The 22,839-nt window shown below is 46.8% G+C and overlaps 1 protein-coding gene across 1 annotated transcript in view; it reads right to left on the bottom strand.

The window, feature by feature from the left end:
• The window catches only part of dcc (DCC netrin 1 receptor), a 216,218-nt gene that overhangs the window by 133,805 nt on the left and 59,574 nt on the right, over positions 1-22,839 (bottom strand). The window contains 1 exon segment of the mRNA XM_048259294.1: positions 12,567-12,890. Within this exon segment, the coding sequence (XP_048115251.1) occupies positions 12,567-12,890 (324 nt within the window).

The raw sequence follows: 22,839 nt of genomic DNA on the forward strand, positions 1-22,839 counted from the left end.
TTTCTCTAGTCACTGTGGCGTGTGATAGAGGTTGCCTTCAAAAGGAGGAGCGTCCTACTCATTTGTGACGCACAGCTGTCTTCGAGGTGATGGCACCAACACAATCACCCCCCTAATTGAATATTTAAGCTGCTGTCTCATTTACATGGCCTTATCAGGCACCAGTGAAGTCACACACCAGTACTCGGTGTGCTCATCCTATTCACAGTGGACAGACAGTCCTATTGAATAAAACGCATGCAAATCTCTGCATTAATTGGCTGTATGTCATTACACCATAATAAAGGGAACACGGATAGAATACGCCACCTGGGGAAATTGCATCATTTACAAAAATAAATATTCATCAGAAGGGTAAATACACATTGCCAGACTCAAATTTGATTTTCCTATTATTAGCTACAGTGTATTGGATAAATATCCTGTACACTGTGTAAACAATAGTGCTCAAGCTGCTGATACTGTATGTTGCAACAGAACAAACAGAAAACAAACAGCGAATTTTTGGAGGAAAAATCACATGATCAGATAATCCAGCTATTTTTTAGCTCATTTTCTCTTTTGTTATAATTATAATTCATAACACTCCTGCCGTACCACCAGGCCTTCAAAACGCCATCCAAGAGATGAAAAAAAAAAGGAGATCGGCCTAAAACACTAATTAACAACTCCTCAGCATGCGAGTCAACGCACATAGCCCCCCCCCCCTGACCCCCAGTCTGTGATCCTCTCTCCTGCGTTTGCACCTGCTTAGCCCCTGTCATCACATAAAGCGATGCGCGTTGGTCACCCTCGTCCTCCAGCACGATGAGGCCCATTAACAGAATCACGCCGTGCCCCCCATCTCTTGCACCCAGGACCCTCTTAATTGGCTCTGAGGAACAGATCTCCATCTGTCAATCATCCTGTTAGAATGAGGTGCTCGTTAGTGGCTGAGACCTCACTAGTACCCCCCCCCCACCCTTCCTTTTCACCCCTCATCACGACGTTCCATCCCCCGCAACAACAAAAATCCTGTACCACCAGCTGTGCAAGCGGGCGAAGTCTCGCAACCCAGCGCCCCACTAATGGACTGGGAAGCCGTCGAGTCCTGCACTCCTCAAGCACTCAGAGGAGAAACCCCTGAGCTCAGTAGGGGGTGGAGAGGAGAGGGGGGTGGGGGTGGGTGAGAAGAGGAAGGGTGCATGCATGTCGGGGTGGGGTAATCCAAGGTGGGGGTGGATTCCTTTGTTACTCAGATATGTTTAGAACACGCTCCAGGCTCGAGAGTACCAGGCTGGCTTTGTGGGGGCAGCCCAGGAATAAACAAAAGAATGAAACAGGGATCAATCCGTTGTGTCTGGTGTTGTGTTGTTGAGCTGAACTCTAGAGTACTGTGTGGAGAGCTTTGCTATGTTTGCCTGCATCAGTGCTGTGCTCCTCCTGCGTTGTGCATATGGTGTCTACTGCCATAGGCTAAAGGCTAGAGCAAAGCTGAGAGCTCCAAGTATGATCATAGTCTCCATACTCAACACTTTTTCTCTTCTATAAATCTTCTAGATTTGTAGAAAAGTTTTTCTATTTTTGACTGTGATGGGTTTTCCCTGAGACACCTGAGAGCAGAGAACCATGGTCATACACTTCTCTTTGCTTACGCCAGATCTGTAGCATTGTTTCTTTGATTACAGATGACCTCTTCATTGTCAACTGTTTGACCTAATACTCCCACTGCTGCACCACTGTTGTAACCAATCACAAGCGAGGGACCATTTCATTTTTGTTCCTCTTTACACACTTCAGTAAGCATGCTCTTATTGTACACCATAAGCATAACAGAGGGGCAATTTGTGTGATTTCTGATGCCTACAACTGCATGAGTGAGTGGGCTGTCCATAGAAACAGGTCAACAGAACTAACATACAGCTCCGTCAGAGCTGTATGCTGTATTGGCGCCCGTCTTTGATGCTGTATGATGCTCTCTTGACAGGGCTAGATGGCTAAGGGATGATCTGAGAAAACAAAACAAATCCAACCCCTAAAGGATAGAAACACTATGTCAGCCAGAAGGTGGAACACAAAACTACGTCCTGCAGCCAAGAAGAGACATGTTTTGTAAGAAGCGTCTGAAGAAACAGGATGTTGTCTGTTATTCTATTGCTTCTTCCAGTGCCCGGGCTTTACACGCCGACACACACACGGTCGCTTGTAAACCCTTATGAACTCTTGTGAAGTGGGTCACAACTGGATGGGAGGGTTGGGGGGTGTTATGTGGTGCTAATTGGGTGAAAGCAGCTTCGGCTGAAGACATGCAAGCCTACTTGTTTAGTCTTAGGGACACTAAATAAATGAACGAGCAAATAAATAAGTCGAGAAATAAATTAAAGTAGGCATGGAGAAAAACAAGCACGCTTATCAACACCAGCTGGGGGTTAAAAGGGGGGTGGAGGCTGTATATTTAATCACACCCCAAAGATCTCCTCACCACCCCAGCACTGATGTTTGCATCTGAGGGGAGGGAAGGAGATGATCTCGGGCACAGATATAAGGCTGGAAGTAACGCTTGCAAGTTAGCGCTAGCGAACACCCTTTGCGTCGCAAGAAAAGTTGGCACATTTGCACTTTAATCATTTCTCAAACGGAAAACAAAATATCTGAGTTGGGGAGCATAGTCGGATCTAAATGGGCAGACATGTAATATACTGTAGAGGGCATTACACATTCACTCTTGAGACTGACAGATCTGCCAATGGCATAAAATGGAAGCTCATTTTCTTCAACTAATGTTATGGTTTGAGCAGACATGTATTTCCTGTCTGTGATGTGTCTGTAAAAAAATAGGTCATAAGGTGCTCTGCAATTTGCCTTGACTCCACTTTGTAAAGTTATCATCTCTAATGGATTTCCCCTTCAATTAAAAGTTCTGTTGAAAAGTCCAGCTGTGTTTGCTCATTAAGGCGGAACCATATTTTCCCTTGGATATGCGTCTAAGCCCATGTGTACACTGTTTGAGAGACATGTACATGAGAAAGTTTGACTTAGCTATTCAAATGGAAGAAGAAAATCCAAGGAGCATGTGTAAGGAAAACAACATGAGACTTTGGCACAGTACACAAACACACTGAAACTGCAAATATAATGAGCTAGAGTTATGAAATGCAGTCAGATTACACAACAAAAGCCCTCCAAAGACAGCCCCAACACCATTTAACAACTTCACAACTTCCAGAGGGATAGACGGGTTTCATAAGAAAACTTTTGTAATTGAGGATATAGTAGGTCATCTGAATAAAACAAGAGTCAACTTTCCAATTTTGGGGCCCACCCGGGAGGTTAGAGAAAAATGTGTTATTATACAATACAAGTGCAAGAATGAAATAAAAAAATATGGACATTCTGTTCTTCTGACAAAAAAAAAGAAAGACCACCAATAGAAGCACAATGAGACCAAAGAATGGAAACACAACAGTATGTTATTCAACACAATAGATATGATGACTTGATCCCGCACAGGAGGAAAATGACAGTGTAAACAGACTGAAAATGAGACAACAGTGCTTCTCTGCAGGAGATAGTTACTATGCCACAGCCATTTGGATGATTTGTGTTTTGACACATACCCTGCCATTTGGAAAGTGATTTGTGTTTTGACACATCCCCCGGTGAAGACAAGACATATTTGACCAATTTTAAGTCCACAGACAAACATGCAAAAAGTAGGTAAATAAGAGGGCACATATAATAATAATGAAAAAATAAGAGCCAAAATTTTGATGATTAATAAAATACTAGTGCAAAAAAAAATACAAAAATACTGTTTGACCTAAGTAATAAAGAAAGTGGTAAACAATGGCAATTACATCAAAAACAAGATCAATGCTTAGACCTGCTATACAGTCTACTGATCTGTGATATTTCAAAGCCTAAAAACTCCTGTTTCCCAGAAACCTCCCCATCAGACAGTGAGCAATGGGTTAAAGTGAAATCATCTGTCTGCTAATTTATTTATTTATTACAAAAAATGCTCCCATTAAACTCATACACGGTCTGGTTGTGGCAATCAGCCCCCAAGTCAGTGTTAAACATTTCGGCATGCACATCAAAGGCTATAAGTTGAGGGAGTCTGTCCCCTCTTCCATCCACAACTTCCCAGCACTGCACATCAACCCTCCCTCAGTCCCCCTCAAGCCAACAGCCCCCCGAAACCCCTAAAATATTCAGGGCATCTGGAAGTGGTAGCGGAGAGCTGATGGGAGTGGAGAAGACGGTGCCAGTCTGAGTTGCGAAGCTTCAAAGCTAGGGCTGCCAGACAAAGGGCTGGGCCCCTGCATGAAGACCCACTGGCAGAGACATGGGCTGCCACCTTTCTGCACGGCGGTGGTGGTGGCGACCGGGTGAGTCTTTGTTTTAACTTACGGAGGATAAATCCGGAGAAGACAAAAAAAAGGCAAAAATGGTAGCGGGAGCAAGGCTTAGACCAGAAGGGAGAAAAAAGAAAAGGAGAAAGAGGAAAAGAGAGTGAGACGACTGAGTGAAAGAGAGAGGGAGGGAGAAATCTGTTTATGGAGACAAGCTGTCACTCACAGCTGGTATGCAGTATTGCTGGCGCCAGCGTTAATGCTGTGCACGGGGTGGGTGGGTGGGTGGGCGGGGGTATTTCAAAATGAATAGCCTGTGCAACCAATATGGTGAGCCCGCTTGGATCTGGCTAATGATCATCAGTTGCCTGTTGCAGACATGGCAGAAGGAGATTATTGCGGCAGCCAAGGACTGGGGGGTCAATGCCCTCATGGTAGTTGGCTATGGAACGGACCTGGCACATTCAAAAGCCAAACCTTTCATAAGAGTAAAAAGAACATGATGGAAGAGCATGGTTGAATTCTGTCTTGAACATGAATAAACAGCAAACACCATGGTAAACCTCTTTTAATCAAGGAGTCTTTCGAGAAATTCAAATGACAAGAATCACACTTCCAAGAAAGAAAGGAAAACCTTGCAGCTCCAGCCACCTGTGACGCCTTGGTGCGTGTACCTCAATCTCTGCTCTATGAACTAGAAAAGCTACCATTTTCATGCTGAGCCTTCTATTGACAGCAAAAGCACAGTGCCTGGTGTGAAATTAAACCAAGACAAAGGGACAGCAAGGGAAAAAAGCATGCTTTTAAAATCACAGAAAAAATCTGTGAAATCACAAAGCTCTTAACTTATGTTCATTGCTAAACCATCATAGCTATGTGGAAAATTGAGCATGAATCATACAAAGACTATGTTCCACCTGCCAAAGCACTGTATTTGTTCTCCTTTTTTCAATCAAGCGGTTAATTCCATGCAAATCTATCTGTGCTATGATGTGCACTAGGAATCCTGTCTGTGCATAATATCCTGCTTTTATGCTCTTGCAGCATCCAGATCCCAATCCCTGATGCCTTTCACAGCTATGGAGAAAAAGCCGTTCATAAGAAGACGCATTTGCCAAGCTGGGCTGATAAAATACAATTTAGGTCATTTCCTAAAATATTCACAAGTGTCCTGATGCGAGAGAAGATTCTATCCCACATATTTTATTCATGTCTTAAACCCAACCAACCACCACTCACTGTAGTGACATCTGATGTCTGTGTGTCCAGATGAGATGACATATTGCAACTTGTTACTTCATCTGCTGCGTCTCTCTGGCTCTAAGTGTTGATTACTACACATCACACCATCAGAGTTCCAGTCTCTGTCTGAGACTGAGAGAGAAAGGTCTTTCACACATAGTGATAGTTTTTTACCGTGACCATTGACAGCTTGAGAACAGTAGACCTCCATGACATTCTTACATCCAAAAAATGTTTTTGCAACTGATCGATCGATACCCAGAGACTGGGCAGAGTGATCACTTCCTGCCCTTTCTTCTTCTTCTTGGATGTTTGCTAAGGCTTTGTCGAGGCATTACTTCACATCCTCTTTAGCCAAAAAAAAAGCCTATTCGCGAGTCGGCCTGCGAGAAATAATACCTGGCCGGAACATGGAAGGAGTCGAATGGAACAAGAGTAATGGGACTATCTTGGACTCTTGCTTTTGAGCTAGAGGGCCATGTATTATGGACTTCAATCTCTGTCAAAAGTGACATTTTTGGAGGGGCGCTGTACTTACAGCAGGTGCCGTTTGGTGGAGAAGTGCGGCTGCCATTTATTCTGCCCGGCGCTGGCATTTCAGAGGGATTTAACAATCCAGTGACATTAGAAGGTTACAGAACTGCTGCTGTAAAAGGCTCTTTCTAATTCAAAGTTTTAGGTGGCGGCCATTTTCGGTCTTCATTCACTCAATGAATCGCCGGCGGGAAAAGCTTTTCACCTCACTCCACCCCCAGCACACACACACATACACACACACACACACACACACACACACACACACACTGCTCTTTAATGGCTAGCCTGTCCAGACCTATCGTCTGCCAGGAGACCTGTGTGCAACCTCTCCATCATTCTCCCCTCCTCTGCTGACAATTTCTCTCTCCCTCTCTCTTTCCCCCACTATCTCACATCCACGGCTCGTCTCCCCTCTGTCACTCCATATGCCCTTGCTCCCCTTTCACTCTCCCTCCCTTACTGTCTCCCCTTCCCTCTCTCTCTCTCTCTCTTTCTCTCTCCTCCCTTACTGTCTCCCCTTCCCTCTCTCTCTCTCTCTCTCTCTTTCTTTTCTTTGTGTCTATGTCCCTCGCTCCATCGCTCCTCTGACTCACATCTCTGTCACTGTCACCGGCTCCCTGTCATGTGATTGGCACGGGGGCCATCACTCAAGCCCGAGTCCCCCACCTCCCGCATGCCACGCCAGCCACCACGACCCGGGCCCAGCCCATCAGGGGCACAGTATATCAGAGCCCGCCGTGGGGCCTTTCCACTAAATGAAAATGAAATATTTACTGAAGTTTAAGAGGCCAAAGGGAACGCTCGCAGACTATTGGAGAATGCTGTTTCTCATTGCCTGACACAGTCACCACAGCATACAGCCGTAGCATACAAAAGGCTGTGTGAGTTAAACAAGAAATATGAAATGGCACCATAACAACAAGTTCCTTCTGGGCGTGATTACGTCTTCATGTTTCTCAGTGGCCGAATGAATGACTGGCATAGCTTAGTAGCAAACATGAAAGGCTGAAATTATGTGACTGATTCCACGGCCAAATCAATAACGGAAACATATCTGTATCTGAGAGCATGAGAACATGAGAATGGCAACATAAAGCCAGTGTTTTGTAGAGTAAGCAGCCATGACCGAGCATTAGCAGGATTTTCATGGCTTACATAGCTCATTTTATACTAACAAAGATAATTTTTGCAGATCAACACAATGTTCACATCTGACAGATGCAGATGCTGTAAAAGATAAAAGGCAGATCGACCTCCTTATAAACACTATTTCTCTCCAACTCACTCAGAGCAATCACATCTCTCTCTCTCTCTCTCTCTCTCTCTCTCCCTCGGGTGTCTCAGTCCCTCTATCTATGAGTCATACCTCCATCTGACGTTTGTTTCCCTACTATTGCCTCAGAGATGTTTTGTGCACCAGGAATGCGCAGTCATAATTAGAGGCTCGCACAAGTCCTGCCCTTACTGCGGGCTACAATTATGCTCCCTCTTGTTTCTGGCGCACTCAGTTCCCTGAGCTGGCTGTGATTCCGCGGGCCCTTTTTTATTTAATGCATTTGTTCTCATGAGCTGGACCCCAATTACCATTTGAAGCCCAATTTAAAGGCGCTGTTTAGGGGCTAAGTTGATTTTCTTCCGTCTTTTCAATGAAGCAATTAAAATGCATGTGCGTTGGTAAATGGCTTTCGCCGGCTTGCCGGTCTCAGCTCATTTGAAGTCGATGAAGTCGCCACGGTGAGGGAGAACAGCACAACAAAACAAGGGATGTGACATTTTCAAATAGGACTCATTGCAAAGCAATGGAAAAGGGCTGCCAGCTGTGTCATGGTGAGTTGTGTGAGGGAGGCTGGTTCTGGTGCAGATCTGGCTTGCATCCGGTCACACACGGTCCACAGCTGGCCCACGTCCCCCTCCCCCACCCCAGGTGTGCCTGTCTGCCTCAATGGTCATGTTTCCACATTAGCGGCGCGGATAGCTGAGGGCTCTTTTCATTCCCCTAACTGGATTACTTTGCTGCGGAGCGCCCCTGATCCTCCGCTGCCATTCGCTCGTTCGCCCGCTCGCGTTCTCGCTCTCTGATCTGCCGCTAATCTGATTTGCTCTCCCGCGTTCCCGCCTCGTAGCCGCGCCGTGCCGTGTCGCGTGTCGCACTCAACGAGCGCTTTTGACAAATGAGGAGCCGAGCCGTTCTTCCCTGCCGTGGATTTTGTCTGTGCTGTCGCTGCTGTCAAGGTGAGGTCAAGGCCTCCTCGTACAGACACACACTGTAGTGCGTCTGGCAGGCTGAGGTGTGTGTGTGTGTGTGTGTGTGTGTGTGTGTGTGGGGGCATCAATCGCTCCACACCTCTTCCTGTCTATCATCCTCCTGTCCATCCTCCTTTGTCCACCCCCCACCCTCCAAGCACACACACACACACACACACACACACACATGCACACACACACATGCACACACACACACACACACACACACACACACACACACACACACACACACACACACACACACATGCACACACACACACACACACACACACACACACACACACACACACACACACACACACACACACACACACACACACACACACACACACACACACACACATGCACACACACACACACACACACACACACACACATTTTTTTTCGCTTTTTCTCATTGACCTAGTGCTTGATTCTTGTCAGCAGGGAAAGCTGAGATGAAGTCTCTGCCAGGTGTATTGAGAGGGGACATTTAGTCTCATACCTGTCTGTTTGCTAAAATGCCTGCATCAGAGGATCCAGCTCAAAGCCATTATGTTTTTGCAATGCACCTCTAAATTGAATAAGGTGCACTCAGAGAGAGAAAGAGAGAATGAGAGCTCGAGAGAGAGAGAGATAGGTAGAAACCATGGACCAAATAGACAGCCATTTGATACAGCCCATACAGGCCCTAGAGCGAGAGGTCTCAGTGACTAAAGAATGTCCTCTGACTAAGAGCTGAATGTTTCATTCGAGAGAGGACACGAAAGGACAAAGGACAAAGGGAATATATCTTGGCAGAAGGGAAAAAAGTGCCTTGATTATTTTGTTGTTGTTGTTGTTGTTCTCTCTTTTTCATTCAGCCTGATGTAACATTTAGATTGAAAAACAGCCCACTTCTGTCTCTCCCAAGAAAAAAGAGACAGGAGAAGGTCATCAGTGCCACTCCAATCAGACTTTCCCCCCTGCGCAGAGAGAAACTGTTTACTTTTATCCAGAGTACGCAAGGACAATAAGGCGCTCCACTCTTCTCCACCCAAGATGGTTCCCAAATCATAATTGCATCTACATTTGAGGTCTTCCTTCCATCTCAGAAAATTCCTCAGTCTCTGATAATGGAATAGCAAATGGTTTAATTTTATCTGTGCCTGTGTGTGTGTTTGTGTGTGTGTGTGTGTGTGTGAGAGAGAGAGAGAGAGAGAGTGAGTGAGGGTGAGAATGTGTGTGTGTGTGTGTTTGAGTGTAAATGGGTGTGTCTGTGTGTGTGTGTTTGTGTGTCTTGTGTGTGTTCTTGACAGTACAATCACAGCACACACACACAGCTCCACGTGACCCTCTTCATCAGAGTTTGTGAAATCGCAATGCACACAATCTGCTAACATCACTTTCATTTCCTCTCCTCTGAATACTAAACACCTCCATGAGATGAAAAAATAACTTCCTGAGAGGCCGTATGTATTAGCATTCCCTTGAAATGACAGGACATAGTTAGCTGAATTCTCATTTCATTCACACTATTAGCCTGAGCCTGGGCAGCTGTAAAGAGGGTCGAGGCTCTCACTTGATTGAATAAGAGTGTTCACATCCATTTACAGGGTACTGTGGCTTGAAGTCTAAATAGCATGCATCGATTGAACATGCTGCAAAAGAGGTGAGTCAACAGTGGAAAGTTTAGAAACTTTGGAAAGACTGGTGTGTGTGAGAGAGAGAGGGTGAGTGTGTGTGCATGCATGTGTGTGTGTGTGTGTGCGTGTGCATTTGTGTGTGTGGATGTGTTTGTTTGTTTGTGTGTGCCTATGTGTGTGCATATATATGTCTGTGTGTGTGTGTGTGTGTGTGTGTGTGTGTGTGTGCACCTCTAACAGCCACCCTCATCTCACCAGGAGCTCAATCTGGTGATAAAAAAGCCCCTCTCAAGATCATCCGCTTAGAAACACGGCACCCATGATCAGCCAGTTGGCACCACTTTAAAGTAACCAATGAATGTCACTTTCGCTTAACGCCCCGTATTAGCTGTTTCCATGGTTTCGCTCAGAGGTCACCATTTCCTTTCAGCTGCTGATGGCTCTTTGAAATGTGTCACTCCTTCGACCAGGATGCAATAAAGGAATGTGTGTGTGTGTGTGTGTGTGTGTGTGTGTGTGTGTGTGTGTGTGTGTGTTTGTGGTGAGGGGTCACTGAATCAAAGGCCATGGTCCAAACCCAGAGACATACAGTCAGGTTTTAAGAGGAGAATCATCTTGGAGCATTAACTCCAGCTCAGCTCATCTTCAAGCCTCGTTCACACCCTGCCCTTGGCTTGACCCACCAGACAGACTGCCCTCTTATCTGTCCAACTGGCGTCGGAGCGGGTGGGCTCGCCACCCCCATGCCCCCTTGGATGGGTGGAGGCCCGGGCCGTTATGGAGCTGGCGTTTAAACACCTGCCTGGAGCTTTCGTCTCTGGCCAAGTCCCTCTTCTGTGTGTTTGGAGTGGGGGGGCAGACACGCGCGTGTGGTGCCCTGCAACGATCGAACATCTGACCGACTGGACACACTGCTGCTCATAGAGGCTGCTCATGTCTAGGAGCGGGGGGACAGATTGGCCGATCGGCCGTTGGACCCTCACAGTGTGGCACAGCTGACCATGTCTAATGTGGAGCTTCAGTCAGCCGCAGTGTAGTGGAGACTGTCCAAATGGACACAGAAAGAGAGAGAAAGAGATAGAGAGAGGAGACAGAGATAGAGAGAGAGAACAAGAGAAAGAGAGACAAAGAGAGAGAGAGAAAGAGAGAGAGAGAGAATGTGTGCGTGACTTTGTCTTATTGTATCTGTAAATGTGAGATTGAGATGTAAATGTGAGATTGAGATTCAGCAAGAGCATATCAGACATACAGTCTCATTTTTATGAATACTAATCTGCCGTGTCAGCATTAAGAGTCTGATTTGCATCGCGCATGTGCTCAAATAACAATGCTCCTGATTTTTCTACAGGTGTCTCATTTCCTTTTCACAGAGCGCAGTTACTTTGACACTCAGCAGAGGGGCGCCCAGACGGGCCCATGGCATGATAGGGACTTTGATCGATGCCATCAAAGTTAACGACACTGGCTATGATGTAAATGCCATTCCGGTGAGGGAAATACAATGAAAAGAAAAAAAAAAAAAAAACAGCATATAACTGACTGGCTGGCTGACTGACTGTGATCTCCTCTGCATCTCTGATGATGACGAACTCTGCAAGCAGGGAAACAACACACGCCAGTGGTAACAGAGATGGGAGACACTAAGCGTCACACAGAGATCAAAGGGGCTTTAACAGACCAGAGGAATGAGAGAGAAATAGAGAGAAAAGATGGGGGCAGAGAGAGACACGAAAGAGAAAATAAAAGAAGTGTCTGGTGGGGTGATGAGGGTGAGAGAGGTGGCAAGTGGGGTTAGTGGTCGGCCATGTTGTCCTCTCCCTCCTTTCCACCCTTTCTTGAACTCCCACTCCTCTCTGGCTGTAGGTCACCTTTCACTGGAGAGCTTCTCTTTAGGCCAGGCCCTTAGCTGCCGCTAATTAGCCGTAGCATGTTTGGGTCCAGCTGCCTTGCCCTGCCCTGCGGCCTCATTAGGTGGCTAACTGAGGCGGCTTTGTCACAGCTGAATGGCTTAGCAACAGCGTTACACCTCCTTGTGCTCGCAAAGTCATGGTCAGGGCTCACAGCTAGTGGACATTGGAGACAAAGCTGGGGGCAGATGTGATGAGTGTGGTGGCCGAGATCTGTGACTGTAAGATGGACATACTGTACAGTATACACGTGCCACACATGTCAGCAAAGGCTTAATGCTAGTGATCAGAGGGGGCAGTGAAACACTCACTAATAATGCCACGGATCAACTAAATAGTTCAGTGTGCCTTGTTTGCTGTGCTTTTGTTTTATTTGTTTGTGGCTGCTGTTGAGTGTGGCATTGCCTTCTGCCCCCATTTTTAGCTTACTGAGGATTTTGATATTTATTATTAAACACCATGCCAGAGAAAATAATCTACTGGACTCTCATCGGAGTCGGACCACAGTGAATTTTTCCCCATCTTTTTCAAACAACAAACAACAAAGTAACATGAATAGAATAAATCCTGAGAAAAGTCCTGTCCAATTGATTTTCTTACTAAACACCACTGACATCTTACAGAAACACACCAGTGGCCACACACACACACACACACACACACACACACACACTTACCGGCCACAGTGACTTTGGCGGTGCGGCTGACGATGGCGCCCACGCCCTCCCGCGTGGCCAGGCACTGGTAGAGGCCCTCGTCAGGCCGGTGGTGGCGCGAGTGCACCACGTTGTGGACGAGCAGCGAGCCATTGGCCAGCTGCTGCCGCCGCTCGTCCACCATGGCGCTGAGCAGCACGCCGTCCTTTTTCCAGGCGATGGCCGGCACGCCGCCCTCCGACTGTGCCTCGCAGTCCAGCTGCAGCACACCTCCCCGCACCGTCACCGTGTCCAGCGGCTCCAGCACGAAGCGCAGCTCCACGAATCCCCGCGTCACCTCCCCACCTGAGAGGGAGAGGGAGAGGGAGGAAAGAGAAGGCATGTTAGCATTGTTTAGCACGGCCTACAGTTTATGGATGTTGGGCGTATTGGAAGATATCATAGAAAACATTGTCATCATCATCAAAAAGATGGACAGGCATTGGTCACCGTAACACTAAAAACACGCTATTTAATACTTTCCACTTGCACACAGATGAAAGTGCACAGGATGAGAAACCAGAGAAGAGTAAGGCACACATTCATGCAGACACTCTAAATTAGGTTTGTGAATGCTACTATTCCGTATGTGTAAACATTCAGTAGATTAACACAGCCTTATTCTCAATGATAAAGTCCCAGGGACCCGATCACAGTATAAATTGTAGTTCTAATTGAGTATGTCGGAGGGTAGCAAAGCATTGGAAATGAGAGAGGAATGTGTTTCTTCAGGGCTTGAAGGGTCACGCTTCACTTTCGAAATCAGCTGAAAGATCTATTTGCTAAAATGTGAGAGTAAAAGATATGTGGAGATAGCTTTGGGAATAGCTTTGATACTTGACACAGAGGTAACATTTTCACATTCAATTCCACAGACCCAGTCTCTTCTGGTATCCACGGAAACCCTGACATCCTGACATCGCTGTGCTACAATGTGGCCTGTCACCTCTATTATTTTAACTGCTTGGTGAAAAATAGCAGCCGTGTGAAGGAGAGGCATTTAATGGACCTTTAGCTTTTTTGATTGAAGGCTTTACATAGTGTAGGTGGACTGCTGATTAGAAGAACTTGTCATACTTTCAGGAAACATATAATTATTCATGTTCTGCAAATGCACACCGTCATACAGTTTGTGCAGTGCTGTGTGCTTGAACACGTCATCAATTTTCAGTGATGTTTTTAAATGTTGTGAAATAAAAGTTTTTACTTCTGCTATTGCAATGTTTTTTTTACATTGGACAGGCAGTCAAGTTGTTCATAATCATAATCATATTTCATCTATACATGTGTTTATAGATACTGTAGTCTGATACAGAATAGTGCTTCCTTTCCCACCAGTAGACCAATGGACCATGGAGTTGTGGGTTGAGAGGTTTTCCTGAGGTAAGTAGTGATTGGCTTTACACATCCTTCCACTGTCTTGTACTTTTGCTTTGCTCCTCTGCGTCAGAATTTAGAGCTGAGTGACAGTTGACCCAGTTACAGAAACACAAAACCAATAAGAGCCCAACTGTCTTTGGCTTTTATTGGCACCTCTTTTCAGTGACCGATTTTGAACAAGAGCTGCCATCAGATTTTCAGGTATGAAAGATTAAAGTGGTGTCATTCTGGGGGCACGGGTGCAAAAAAATGATACACAAGCCTGCCTCTCCCAAAATTAATCAACCGTGGATTAGTGACTTTCCCTCCTGCTCGACGCTTTCAAATATGAGTTCAGCTTTGACGCTGAGAATAAAAATGCCAGGCAACGTGACAGGAAGACAAAAGGAAAAACAAAGTGTGTGTGTGAGAGAGAGAGAGAGAGAGAGAGATGAAGAAGAAAAAAAGAAGAGAGTCACAAGTAGAGTAGCCGGCCCAGAGGAGAGTATGGCGAAGCATTACTCTATGCACTGTGTGCTTCTTGTACTTCCTGCTAACAAAAAAACTGGTGTGCAACTAGCTTGGGTGCTGAATGAACAGAAGCCACAGACGCTTCCCATAGCCGTGTGCGGAGCTTCTGAGCCTACATGGCAACGCACAGAGGCCCCAGAGAAGCCAGCAGCAGCACAGTGCAAAAGGGCCAGCACAGGGAGCTGTGTGGGGGAATAGGCTGTTTGAAGTTGCACTGCCTGCCTGCTCCTCTTTGTCTTTTGTTTTAATGCCTACCGTTTCCCCTCTGAAACTCACCCTTCACACACACACACACACACACACACACACACACACACACACACACACACACAGACACACAGACAGAAACATGCGCGTGCATGCACACACACACACGCACACACACCCTATCTGCATTCATACATATTTATACACGAGAGCTCTGCTTCTGTCTGTTTTAACTACCCTGTCAGCAGTACACTGTTTCCAGGTTTTTTTAATGCCATGCCATCCATTTTATTTTAAATTAAAATGTGTTACATTTGGCTTTGCTAGCTTTTAAGTATTTTTTTCAAGTCAGGCCCACACACTCAAGCCGCAGAGCCGTGGAGCTAGTCGTACCCATTCCTTGCGCAGTCATTCCTGCCCAAAAGACGAGAGGAGAGGAGGAGAGAAGGAGCGGAGAAGAGGAGTGCAGTCTGCTGAAGGTGCTGAGCACACCGATTCAAATGCTAATGTGACTACACGCTAAGAAGACAAGCAACTCCATCCCTGAGAGACATCCATGATGGGCCACTCTATCTGCCTGTGTTCATGTGTGTGTGTGTGTGCGTGTGTGTGTGTGTGTGTGTGTGTGTGTGTGTGTGTGTGTGTGTGTGTGTGTGTGTGTGTGAGACACACAGCGTGCCTCTCCCACTCACAGCAAGTATTTCAGCACTTAAAATTACATAAAGTTTGACTTGTGTGCCCACATATACACACACACACAGACACACACACACACACACACACACACAATATGAAACCAAAATGTGTCTATGGTTCGATCTGAAGCTGCAAAATCAATCCACATTCACTCTCTGCCAACGCATTCAACCACCAAACATTATTTTTGCATTTGTGTCTATTCTCTTATTCTTTTGTTTTCCTTTGAAGGGAACAGCAAAAGCGGAGTGATTTTCTTTTTTCCCAGGAGACGGACGTCACCCTGTTCTCCTCTGCGGAGCTGAAGCACTTTTCTTCCCCCGGCAGGCGGAACAGCACAGAGACCCAACTGGCAGAACAAAGGCCACACATCGCTGAGAAGAGTCATCCCTAAGATTTCACTAGGGTGGTGGGGAGCAGTGTGTGTGTGTGTGTGTGTTTGGGGAAGGGGTCATCAGTATAATGGCACTGGAGGTATGGAATGTATTATTTGACATTCCAGAAAGGGAGAGAAAGATGGAGAGAAAGAGAGAGAGAGAGAGAGAGAGAGATGGGGAAAGGCTGTTGGGCCTCAGCTTGTCTTCCTGCCTAGTGAAGCTGCATATCTCCGTGATGGGAGAGAGTGAGGGAGAGGGAAGAGAGGAGGTATTTCTGGGTTGATGGAGAGAGAGAGAGAGAGAGAACGTTTAAGGGTTGAGTGAGGCTAAAACACTGCCCAGGGGCTGTCTGATCACCAGACTGCTGAGGCACTAACACTCATTTGCCAGCCTGCATGGCAAAGCAGGCCACAGTCACAGGGGTGGAGGCAGGGCGGAGGAAAGGGGGATGCCCAGTAGCATCGCCTGGGGCAACAGGTATGAAAAACACACCTCATCAAACACTTCCGCACCCTCACCCCCAACCACACCTGGGTCTCTCAACGGCATGGGTGATCTGAGCGGCCGCTTCTCTCCTCTATCGCTCTCTCTCTCTCTCTCTCTCTCTCTCTCTCTCTCTCTGCCTTGTCTCTTTCTTCCTCTCTGTTTTCATCTCTCCCTTCTTTCCTTCATCATCCAGCTCATCCTACCTGTTCCTCTCTACCTCTCTCTGACTCTGTTGTTCATCCCTTCCTTTGATCTGCGTCTCTATGTCTGTCAGGATCGCTAGTGAGTGTGTGTGTGTGTGTGTGTGTGTGTATGTGTGTGTGTGTGTGTGTGTGAGTGTGAGTGTGTGTGTGTGTGTGTGTGTGTGTGTGTGTGTGTGTGTGAGTGTGAGTGTGTGTGTGTGTGTGTGTGTGTGTGTGTGTGTTTGTATATGTGTGTGTATTTGCGGTCCTGTTTCCTGATCCCTGGGATCGGCCTTAGGGTCTAGACATTTGCCTCACATCAGAGACAGCGAGAGACAGACAGACAGACAGACAGACAGACAGAGAGACAGAGAGAAAGAGAAAGAGCGAGAGACAGAGAGAGAGAAAGTGAGCGAGAGACGGACAGACAGACAGAGAGAAAGAGAAAGAGAAAGAGAGCGAGAGACAGAGAGAAAGAGAAAGAGAGCGAGAGACAGACAGACAGACAGAGAGAAAGAGAAAGAGAGCGAGAGACGCCCGGCCTCTCAGGACATGGGTGGCGCCATCAAACACTGGAGGAAAGAAAAAAAAAAAGCCTGCCCCTGGTGTTTGAAGGGCAGTAATGGTCTCCGCCCTTAGATAAGTCTGGGGTCATGGACGGGCCTTTGAAACCCCCACACTGTTGAATTAGCGATGACAGATAAAAGAAAAGACAGGACATTTCACTGGGTCATGCCTTTCTCCCTCTTTTTCACCCGCTCTCCCTCCCAACCTCCAAGTCTTTTGATGTGTGTGTGTGCAGCATATGCCTTCTGTTATCCCATTTAGACTGTATGTTCTCTCCTGCATGTCCATCGGGACTTCAAACACAAAAAGGCCAGATTAACTCTTTAGAAAATGACTATAATATGATATCTGCTTTCAGTGTATCTCTATATGTACAGAAATGGAGTGCAATTCTCTATAGTAAAAAGGACACACGGTTAATGCTTTAAAAAACCCTTCAATATGCTTAGTAGAAAGGGTCTTACAGGAGATATCCTGTACATGCTAACAGCACTTCTATGCTCTTTCAACACTAAAAGCGTAACCCTGAGGATTATGAGTGCCATCCTGAGACCCCTGGGACAGCCGAGAGATAGGACTTGGACTTTTAAAACTATATGAGCAGGTGACCTTTTGTGATTTTTTAATCTCTTCATAGCGTTGTGTGCTTTACTTGGTGGGTTTTTTTTTTTTGTTTGCACCTGTCAGCTGAGATAGGATCAGGTTGATCCTATCTCTCTATTACAGACTCATTTCACCATGCGTGGCTTTCCACTCCTGCTCTCATCGATTACCCCCCCATCAACACTGTCACACCGACCCTCCCTCAGTTTTAATCTCATCTGGACAACTTCATCTCCACCGGCAAGTCTTCCCTCCTGACCCTCAATTACACACACACACACACACACACACACACACACACACACACACACACACACACACACACACACACACACACACACACACACACACACACACACACGAACACACACACAAGTGTTCAAACTAACTAATACAAACTCAAAAATACACACTCTTTTCACACCCACACACACACACACCAACACACACATACTGTACACACTAAATTACTTATTCTCTTTCAGGTGTCCTCTGTGGCCGACAGACCAGACCTCACAGGGCTGATTGCATCTCTCTATCTCTATCTGTACACGTGCCTTTTTCCTCTTTTTTCTCACTCTCTCCCTTTCTCTCAGTCTCTCTCCCTTTCTCTCTGTCTCTCTCCCTTTCTCTCAGTCTCTCTCCCTCTCTCTCAGTCTCTCTCTCTTTCTCTCAGTCTCTCTCTCTTTCTCTCAGTCTCTCTCCCTCTCTCAGTCTCTCTCCCTTTCTCTCAGTCTCTCTCCCTTTCTCTCAGTCGCTTTCTTTCTCTTTTTTCTTCTCCCTGTGCTCTTCTTTGCCCTCCTCCTTTTTTCCTGGGTAATCTCTCAGCACTGCCACTGCTCCTCAGCCACTGCTACTCTTGACTGCTGTAAGATAAAATAGGAAGGGAGAGATAATCTCTCTGTGCTCTCTCATCTAATTCTCTCTTTCTCTCTCTTATTCTCTCTATCTTTCTCTCACCCTCCACCCATCTCTTTCTCTCCATCTATATCTCTCTTCGTCTCTCTCTCTCTCTCTCTCTCTCTGTGTTTGTCACAGCTTTTGGATCTTCTCTTTCTCTGGCTATTTCCCCAGATTTATTTCCTTCAATTTCATCTCTTCTCCCACTCTCCCTCTCTCTCTCCATCCCTCTCTCTCTCTCTCTCTCTCTGCTGTCTTTGTTCATGGACCCCCCACCACCCCCTCCTCCCAACCCCTCCTCCTCTCTCATCCCCTCCTCCCTCCTGCTAGTGAGAGATGCTGCTTTTGACGGCCTCCTCTATAAAGATCAGTCATGGATTCTTTCCTCAGCCGTCTCTCCTCTCTGGCCCCCTCTCCCCCTAGCCCCCCTCCCCTCCAATGACAGCCCGTCCTTTGATACATCAATGTGTCTCCTCTTCTGCTCGCCTCACAGTCACACGGTGGGGCCTCTCCTCTCTTCTCCACTCCTCTCTCCTCACCTCTCCTTTCTTCTCCTGCCCTTTCTCCTCTCCTCTCTTCTCCTCTCCTCTCTTCTCCTCTCCTCTTCTCATCTCTGCTCCCAGGTCTCCTCCCCATTCACAGACATGCACGTCCCCCTACTTTTCTCTCATGCGCTCACTGCCTGGCAGGCCGTAAACTTCAATGGCTCCACCAGTCATCTGTGGCCAAGCGTGTATGTGTGTGTGTGTGTGTGTGAGAGGAGAGTGTGTAAAAAAGAGTGTGAGAATATGTGTACGTGTATTTGTATTTGAGTTTGCATGAGTGAGAGTGTGTATGCCTGGGTATGAGTGTGTGTGTGTGTGTGTGTGTGTGTGTGTGTGTGTGTGTGTATGTCTGGACGCTGCGAGAGCCCCAGTAGCAGCCCACCGCTGGTCTAATCACTTTTCATTCACCTCCTGTTCCACCCCTTACAGTGCACTATTTAACACAAACAAACTGACGGAAAATAACAACAACAGAAAGAGAGAGAGGAAGAAGAGGGAGGAGAGAGAGGGAGAGAGAAGAAGAAGAGAAGAGAGCCCGAAGGAGCCTGGACTCCCTCCAGTTGCTCTAGCTCAAGCTGGTTTGGGTTTCTGGCTGGCTTGATGGGCGAGGGTGAGGAGTGCAGGAATGGGCTTGGCTCTTATTGCTCGCAATCAGCCCCCAGTCATGTCTGTGTGTGTGTGTGTGTGTCTGTCTGTGTGTGTGTGTGTGTGTGTGTGCATGTGTGTATGCGTATGCATGAGCATGTTGTGTGTGTGTGTGTGTGTGTGTGTGTGTGTGCACACCACTGTTCACAGCAGGCATGACTCCAAAACAAAACACTTTTTTAAGAATCCTTTTCCGTCCCCCCGAGTCGTCTCTCTACGAAGAGCTCTGCATTTGTAATGATGTTGTTAGTACCAAGCACCAAGGCAGCCACACCACAAACGACCTTTCACAAAGAAAACATTACAATTCAAAACCCTACAACCCTCAAAGAAAACATTATTTAACTTATTCTATGAATATACATCAAGTGTGAAGCTTGGGTGACTCTCAAAATCATTTGCCATTTGATTTTCATTTATTATTAAAACAGGTGAAAGCAGAAAATCATTACAATCTGTTTTGGAAGGCACAGGGAGGAGTGAACACATCTGCCTGGGCGCTTCATCTAATTGAAGTATGGCTCAAAGTTGTGCATGTCAATCTTGTTACAGTAATGGCTCAGGGAAGGCAAGCGTTTACCAAAAGGGGGAAATGCTGTCAGTGTTAGACAGTCAATCTTGTTATGAATGCTTTGGGGGCCATGAAACGTTTGTAAAACCCATCAGACATGGCTCATGTGTGTGTGTGTGTGTGTGTGTGTGTGTGTGTGTGTGGAGAGAGAGAGATACAGCACTGATGAAACATTTGTGAAATATTAGCCTATTATACAACTCTACTTTGATGCGTTACTATCCTCTCTTCCCATCAGAGAGAATTGTGGAAATACAAGATGAAGAGCCTCTAATGGCCAGAGAAAAAGGAGAGAATATCCTCTTAGGCGATGACTTTCCAATTTGGAGGGGATTGGAGAGCATTCTGCACGCGCTAGTCTATTTGATGGCGTCCAAAAAGTCCATCCCCGGACCTCCTAATCCGCATTCTCTCCACACTATCACCCCTGTTAGAACAGCCATTTCTCGTCCTGCCATTCTTATTATGTACCTGGGTGAATGGACCAGATATCTCATACCCCCATTTTCCTTATTTCTTCCTCCCTCTTATTCTCTTTCTCTCTCTTCCTCCCTCTTATTCTCTTTCTCTCTCTTCCTCCCTCTTATTCTCTTTCTCCCTCTTATTCTCTTTCTCTCTCTTCCTCCCTCTTATTCTCTTCCTCCCTCTTATTCTCTTCCTCCCTCTTATTCTCTTTCTCTCTCTTCCTCCCTCTTATTCTCTTTCTTCTCTTCCTCCCTCTTATTCTCTTTCTCTCTCTTCCTCCCTCTTATTCTCTTCCTCCCTCTTATTCTCTTCCTCCCTCTTATTCTCTTCCTCCCTCTTATTCTCTTTCTCTCTCTCTATCTCATTTTTGTTTCTATCCGCATCTCTTTCTCTGTGTTTGTCTCTGTATATTTCGCAGCAGCTGGCCAGACGTATTATGTAAGGCGTCATCACGGGGCAATTTCGAAGCTGACCTCTGACTGCTCTGGCTTGCTCCATCCGCAGGCTGTGATTTAGATGGGAAAGGTGGGGGTGTGTGGGGGCAGAGAAGCAGCCATAGGCTCCTGAGGGGGGTAAAGATGCTCCCGCAGAGGAGGAGGAGCGGAGAGGAGTGGTGCGGAGATCCTGCCGGTCTTTTCTCCTCCAGCACCTCCCCTGCTGGGCGGATTAGACGCCACTCCTCTGCCACGCCAAGTAGGAGCACCAGGGGGGAGGTGGTGGTGTGTGTGTGTGTGTGTGTGTGTGTGTGTGTGTATTTGGGGGTGATCAAGCAGGATCAAATGCCTGGGATGCTCCCCCACACCCCCCACACCCCCCAAAGAAAGAAGAAGGAGCATGACGACTTTGAACTGTTTAACCCTCTTTTGGGATGCCGGTATTCTGCTCAGATGGTCTGAAGTGGGACACCAGAAAAAGCCTAAGCGAAAGCTCCTTGGAATTAATGGGGGGGGGGTGTAGTGTGTGTGTGTGTGACCCAGTTGTCTTATGTGGGTGGGTGGTACCAGTGCCACATCTATTCCGTTTACGTCTCCTGGCGTAGAACTGTTCACCAAGTCCCACTGCAAGCAGAAGAGGCGGCACATCTACCCCGTCAACACTGTAGCGATTGTGGCGCCGGTAGTGTTTGCCACAAGCTAAAGGCACCAGTTTTGAGAGTTCTTTGTGGTCGGCAGTATACTTGACGGTCAGATGGCTGCTGAGTCCCAGAAAAGAATATTCTGGACCCCAGGGGAAATAAGCTAAGTCCCCCCTGCTGGAACTGTCCTCAGCTAGAGCCTGGGGCTGAACACTGGCCAGCTGAAGCTCTGCTCAACGCTGAGAGCGTCGGGTAGGAGTGGACTGGGAGATTTCAGGAAACAGCCACGCTGCATTTATTCTATCATTTATTTATCTTAGAAACGTTCTCACCTCGCTCTAACAAAGACGGAGACAAAGACGAAGACGAAGAACGGGAGTTTTGAGATGTTGATGTCCTCAAAAGCACCCTGCGTGGGAAAACTTCGCCTAGCCTCACCCCAAAATAAAATTGATATTCCGCGCACTTGTGTTCTGATAAGGACATCAGAAGCGCGTGGGCATCTTCTACAACTCTTCAGAGGAGGAACCCTGGGACTGAAAAAGGGGGAGATTTATTGCAAATTTGGCATCTTCCCAGACACACACACACACACACACACACACACACACACACACACACACACAGACACACACACACACACACAGCTTTCATTAAGTTGAATCTCTGAGGTAACCACCAAAGCGACTGTTGACTGTGCTTTGGCCCATTGCCACCCGCTTTCTAGCTGCCAGTGGTGGCACAGCGCTTACACATTAGCAGGAGATAACAATGGCCCAGCCCCGTATTAAACGGACAGGTTTGTTATCAAATGACACCGTCTGGGCCACCTCAAGCCCTCTTTAGGAGAGTCCCAGGCCTCTCATGCGGTGGAGGCATTGCAAATAAACAGATAAGCAATGCACCGAGGAAACCGTTTATTTCTTCTCTTTATCTAAAGTATTATAAAAAGAGACGCGTGAAATATGCTGCGTTTGAATACAGAAAAGATTCCGCAGCAAGCTGCATTTTCAAGTAGACAAGGGTGTAATATAATATAACATTCA

The sequence above is a fragment of the Alosa alosa genome, chromosome 12 (genome assembly GCF_017589495.1).
Source record: "Alosa alosa isolate M-15738 ecotype Scorff River chromosome 12, AALO_Geno_1.1, whole genome shotgun sequence".
Classification (NCBI taxonomy): Eukaryota; Metazoa; Chordata; class Actinopteri; order Clupeiformes; family Clupeidae; genus Alosa; species Alosa alosa.